The sequence below is a fragment of the Macaca mulatta genome, chromosome 12, assembly GCF_049350105.2.
Source record: "Macaca mulatta isolate MMU2019108-1 chromosome 12, T2T-MMU8v2.0, whole genome shotgun sequence".
NCBI classification, from domain to species: Eukaryota; Metazoa; Chordata; class Mammalia; order Primates; family Cercopithecidae; genus Macaca; species Macaca mulatta.
The window spans coordinates 129,292,438-129,298,437 of record NC_133417.1 but is presented as its reverse complement, the minus strand read 5'-3'; the positions used below and the strand labels follow the sequence as shown (position 1 = coordinate 129,298,437).

The following is a 6,000-nucleotide window of genomic DNA, read 5'->3' as shown; positions in this document are numbered from 1 at the left end:
CCCATCCGGGAGACCCACGTGCAGCCGGGCCCGGGCTGGCGCTGCACCTCGGGGTCTGCGCGTCTCCCCGGCGCGTTCCGGGCACAGCCCCGCTACAGGGACCCCTGGGGGAGCGGCATCCGAGAGGTCGCGGGCGGAGAGGGGGGGTCCCGGAGGCCGGGCGCGGGGACGCTGAGGCCCGCGGCCACACAAAGGAGGCGGCGGGAAGGCGGGGCGAGGCGGGCCGGGGGCGGGGGCGGCAGGAAGGGGCGGGGGCCCGCGCGGCGCAGCCGATAAAGCCCCCGCCGCCGCGGCAGCCAGCTCGCGCTGTGGGGCTGCCCGGGCTGCGCGGCGTCTGCAGGCGCCACCGCTGCCTCTTTCCGGCTGTGATCCTCCTCGCCGCCGCTTCGCTCCGTCCTCTGACTCCCCGCGCCGCCTAGACCAAGCTCCCGCTCCAGTTGCGGCCGCACTGCCCTCCGCGGCCGCCCCCTGGGGATCCAGCGAGCGCGGTGAGTACAGAATGCGCCGTGACTCCCGGGCGCGGCCGGCGCTGCCCTCGGCTGGGGACGCTCCCCGGGGCTCCGCGCGCCGCCGGCCCCGCGCCCCGACCTTGCGCCGGGCCGGGAAGCTGCCGGGCCTGCGGGGCCAGTGGCACCCGGGGGTGCCGACGTCGGGGAGGAGTGAACTTTCTCAGCCTCCCGCGGGCCGCCTTGGCCGGGGTTGGGTGCGCGCCGGGCATCCCGGTCCCGCCCGCGGGGAGCCTCGAGCGGGACCCTGGCAGCGCAAGGCGGGGCCGCCCCGGAGTGGCGTCCAGAGGTACCCGCAGTGGGGAGCCCCGGGGCCGGCGTGGCTCCTGCCCGCCCATCCAAGCCGGCCCTGACCCTGAACCTGAGGTTTCCAGCTGCTTGCCGGCGTCCCCCTACCCCGGACTTAGGCTGCGCGCCGCCGGATGGGGAGAGACTGGCGCACTCTTACTTGTTACCTCTGCCTGTGCAGGGGGAGGTGACGCGTGGTGTGGGGAAAGCCTTTAACTTGGCCTCTGGCAGCCGATTTAACCCGAGCAAGCAGGTCTTTGCTATTTTCATCATCTGTAGAAACGGGAGTTGCGAGGCGGATGAGTGACTGCAGGTAAAGTGAAAGTACAGTACTCAGAAATTCTGGAAGGAATTAGGCATTTAATGTGTCCACAAACTGAGCGGCGAAGGAAGGCTTCTATTACATAAGACAGCACTCCACCTTCAGGTATTATGGAAGATGCTATTGAAGGTTTTAGTATTTTAATGAACGAAACACATTCTTTGTGTGTGTGTGTGTCTGGAGAAATCTCGAATGCTGCTGTCTTCCTTTGACTACTTTGCAGGGGACGTTCTTATATTTAGCATCAGCATGAAAAGGTGTTCGAAGGTGTGAGATTTCCTCTTTCAAGCCAAGAAGCCGTTTACTTGTCTGAACTGTTGTGGAACAATATATGTGATAATTGTGTACTTTGAAGATTTTATATCAGAACTTGAGCACAGATAACTGGAAGAAATGTCTACATTGCTAATTTGTATATCCTAAACCACACTTCAAAAATTGAAGGCAGTTTCAACATTATCTGAAGGTCTAAATCAGTAACTGTTTGCTATTGCAGTATTTCAATAGAAAAAATTTTGGCTATGCAAATGAAGGTACTAACCTAAGTAATCTAAGGTTTCTTTTAACCCCCAAATTTTGATTCTTTGTTAAAATAATGTTTGAAAATATTGTACCATGCAGGGCAATTACTGAAGGTCATGAAAATGTCATCATGTTTTATTCTAAAACAAAAATGAATCTATGCAGAAAATTTCTGTGTCCCATGGACTTCATATTAGTTTAATTTTAAAATTACTGTCTCCAAAAGAAACTAATTTTCACTTCCACACAAGGGTGATTAAATACCAGTGAGAGATTGTTTGAGGTGGTAGAGTTGGAAATAAGGTGGTGACCTGGCCACGTCACTGGGTGCATCTCTGCCTTGCGGTCCTCTTCCAGCCAGTTCCTTTCCCATTGCATGGGGACTTTGGCTCTTGGGCTATTTCTCCACCTCTAGACCTAAAGTCCACGCGGGGGATGCTCTAGATGTGCACTTCCTTGACTGTCTCAAATCCAGTGTCTTCCATGTACTCCAGCTACTAAGTCCTCTAAGTACCTCCAAGTCTTGCCCTCTCTGAGATGCTCAACTTCTGAAAACTCTTAGTGCCTCCATCCCGCAAGCTCTTTCCTTCTGAGTTGCAAACCGGACTCCCACTGTAATCTTCAATGCATCGATCTCCAATCCTTTTCCTCCTGCGGGTTTGGCAGATGACTTTGTAGCCCATTCTACCAAGAAAATAGAGGTCATGAGGGTCTCCTCACGTCCTCCCCCATCTCCCCTGTACAGACTTTTCTGTGTTTACCCAGTCATCCAATAAATCTTCTTAAGCTTCTACTGTGTCTCGGTACTTCGCTGGATACTCATAGGTGGTAAATAGAGCAGATCCTTGCTCACTTGAAACTGTCATTCTTGTGGGAGAAAACCAACTAAAAGCAAACACAATATATTGTAAATGTATGATAAATGAATAGGGTAGAATTATAAAGAAAAATCAAGTTAGACTGAGAACTTAGAGAAATTCAGAGAGATGACATCCTTGGGGCATGACTAATGTCTCCAACTGTGTCCTGAATCCCAACTCGCAATGCCTCTCTCTCCTTGTGAGTGTTACTCCCTTTTCTTACTTTTATCTTCAGTCTCTCCCTATGAGCTTTTTTCTTTTTTAGTATTATTTTAAGAATGCCTTAACCTCCCTTGTCCCTGCATCCTCAGCTCACCTGTAATGACCACCACATCTCTCCAGGCTTCTTAAACTGGTCTCCCCTTCCCGTTCAGCAATTTGCAAGCCGGCCAGAGTCTCCTCAAAGGTCAAGGCCCATGACTTCCTGAATAAGCCATCTTTTTTAAAAAATTTTTATTATTATACTTTAAGCTCTGGGGTACATGAGCTTATACTTTAAGCTCTGGGGTACATGAACGTGCAGGTTTGTTACATAGGTATACATGTGCCATGGTGGTTTGCTGCACCCATCAACCTGTCACGTTAGGTATTTCTCCTCATGTTATCCCTCCCCAACACCCCCCTGCCCCGGCCACAGGCCCTGGTGTGTGATATTTCCCTCTCTGTGTCCATATGTTCTCGTCTGAACAAGCATTCTTATGGATACCCACTAGGCTTCTCCGTGGCATTTGATGAGGTTCTTCCATTCCTTTCCGATGGTTTTTTTTTTTTTTCACCCCTGGTTGCCACCTTCTGGTTTTCCTTCTTCCTCCCTGGCATCTCTGCTACCTTGCTACCTCTTGAGGTTACCCAGGGTTCGCTGTCATCCCTCTTGTGCCCTGTGTATTTGGGTGAACTATGTTCCCACAGCTTCAACTGTCACCAATATGAAGTGAGTCCTAGATTGGCATGTAAGCTAGCTTGAGCATGCTCCTGTGTTCCAATCAGTTACCTGCAGTCTGGTGCGCTTACCCATGCCCTTTAGACCAAAAAAACGTCCCACAGTAAATCCAAAATTGATTTTAGTTTTCACCACCCACCCCCTATTTGCTTCATCATTAGCCAAGATTTGTCCGTTTTTTTTGGCAGCGGCGCCACCATTCATGGAGGTATTGGAGCAGGAGCCTCACAGTGATGCTGGGTTCCTGCACTGCCCACATCCAGGCCGTCACCAGATCCTGTTGCTTCTCTATGCTGTGAAATTCCACAAAGGTCCGCTCTAGTCACGCTGGCCTTGCCTTGCTTTAGAGTCCAAAAGTGGCAAAATGGTGGCTGGTGTGCCACTTCTAGCAGTAGGCAGCGGTGTTGTTGGCCTGAACAAATTATATAAAACTTGAGTTAATATTTAGACATCTGGAGATGCCACTTGGATGTATAGCTTCTCTTAAAAGCTAGAAGACCTGGAATAGGCAGAGCACAGTGGTTCACACCTGTAATCCCAGCGCTGTGGGAGGCTGAAGCAGGCGGATCACTTGAGGTCAGGAGTTCAAGACCAGCCTGCTCAACATGGTGAAACCGCGTCTCTACTAAAAATACAAAAATTAGCTGGGTGTGGTGGTGTGCGCCTTTAATTCCAGCTACTTGGGAGGCTGAGGCAGGAGAATCACTTGAACCCAGGAGGCAGAGGTTGCAGTGAGCTGAGATGGCGCCACTGTACTCCAGCCTGGGTGACAGCGTGAGACTCTATCTCAAAAAACAAAAACAAAAACAAAAAAACCCCGAAAAACCTGGAATAGGATGCTTACATTTCCATGTGGCAACACTCAGCTGCTGCTGGCTTTCCAGTGCCTGTCTATACTGGAGGTCGGTTGCTTTCTGGTTCCCCTGGACCTGTGACCCTTGCTTATAGTAGTGTTCTGACTCCCATGGGCTTCAGAGCTAGAGACCCTAGGCTGAGATGACCATCGACGGCCTGGGAATGCCTAGTGCTTACTGCACAGCATCGTGCACCTCCTGTTGCGTCCCTTCTAACTCTCTTCCATGTTGTTGCTGGTGTGACTTTCCTCCTGCTGCCCCAAATCCAAGTCTTCTTGGGTCCCTGCTAATAAAACTTGATGGCTCTCTCTTGATCTGGGCTTAAACCCCTGACTCGAAAGAAGTGGCCATGTCATATCACAAGTTGGGTATCTCAGATTAAAAGATGAGCTCTCCGCTATCTTTATACAGTGTTGTACCTGAGTTTCTGAAGATGCTTTTGAGCTTCTGTAGGGTAATTAATACAGAGTTCTAGTGTTGATGGCAGTCCCTACTGTTTACAAACCATTTCTACAAACCTGACTACTGCCCCACTTCCTTGCAGCCCCTCTGGGTGGAGATAGGGCAGGGTCGATTCTACATGCCAAACAGCAGTGGGAAGTCTGTAAATATGGAGGCACAGGCCATCCCAGGGAGTCCCCAACCCTGGGAACATGGGGAACCTTGTTTTACATGTGGTACCCAGAGTCATACAGTGTGTTCCCAAATGATGCCTTAGAGTCCTGACCCAGAACTCAGTTCCTGTCAGTATGCAGCCAGGGAACTTTCCACAGTGCTCCATGGGCTCACCAGGCTGCTGGCCGTTTGTAATGACCCAACAGAGTCAAAGCTTTCTTCACTCCCTTCCCATCTCCCTGCCTTGCCCTCTGCCTGAAACATTCTTTTCTTGCCAAACTGTACCTCCTGTAAACTCCACTGGTACTGCCTTCGTTCCTTCTGTTCCTCTGCCTGGAATTCCCTTCCTCCTGTGTTCACCGTCTGGCTGATTTCTCCTTTTCAAGACTCGGGTTCAAAAAGGCCTTGCTGGCAGTCACCACCCCAACCCTCTGTGACACATGTGCAGTGTACACCCCTCCCCGGGCCTACCTCAATGATGGCAGTTTTTTTGTGTTGTAGCAACATGCCCTATCCAGTAGACTCTAAGCTCCGGAAAGACGTGCCTGTGTTTTAGTTTTATTTGCACCAGCAGTGGTGTGTGGCCCAAAGGCAATTACCAGATGTCTGAACTAAACCATATTCATATTTTTTGTACGTTTACTACACGCTTTATGGAAGAGTGTGTGTATTCCAGACTCAAAGGGGAGCTCTCCCTGCCAGACCGCCAGCCCTCATTTTGGTACTAGCAAATTTAATATATATCCTCAGACATTTTAAATTTTTGATTAACCTCGTCTTTTGAGATGAAACATTACTAAGAGAAAAGCGGAAGTCTAATACAGAAGCACTTCTCTGCCGGTGTTCACTTCAGTTATCCTCATCTGAACCTTCCTTTGGCATGGTTCTGCCCTCCTTGAGGTCTGTTGGCTGGGGGTGCACTCTGCATTTCATGGTTTTACAGGGCAGGAGGATGTATTTTGGTTTATTTCTGTTAACCTTGGTGATGGTGATATATGACCTCTTGGTGACTTTTTTTTTTTTTTTTTTTTTTTTGGCTGATATCTTCAATCAAATTAGGTAGAAAGAGCAGGCTGGGAGAGGATATGCGCCG

At 50.4% G+C, this 6,000-nt stretch overlaps 1 protein-coding gene across 2 annotated transcripts in view; it reads left to right on the top strand.

Moving 5' to 3' along the window:
• The first annotated feature begins 303 nt into the window (after positions 1–303).
• Positions 304–6,000, top strand: part of SERPINE2 (serpin family E member 2) — a 65,310-nt gene continuing 59,613 nt past the window's right edge. Inside the window, exon 1 of one of the 2 annotated variants that reach the window (XM_015111172.3) lies at positions 304–488. Coding sequence is in view for 1 of the 2 variants with exons in the window: in XM_077957714.1 (XP_077813840.1) it covers positions 1,094–1,107 (14 nt within the window). In the remaining variant the exon portion in view is untranslated. Of the gene's footprint in view, positions 1,108–6,000 lie in introns of both variants that reach the window. The other variant, XM_077957714.1, reaches the window with a different exon arrangement.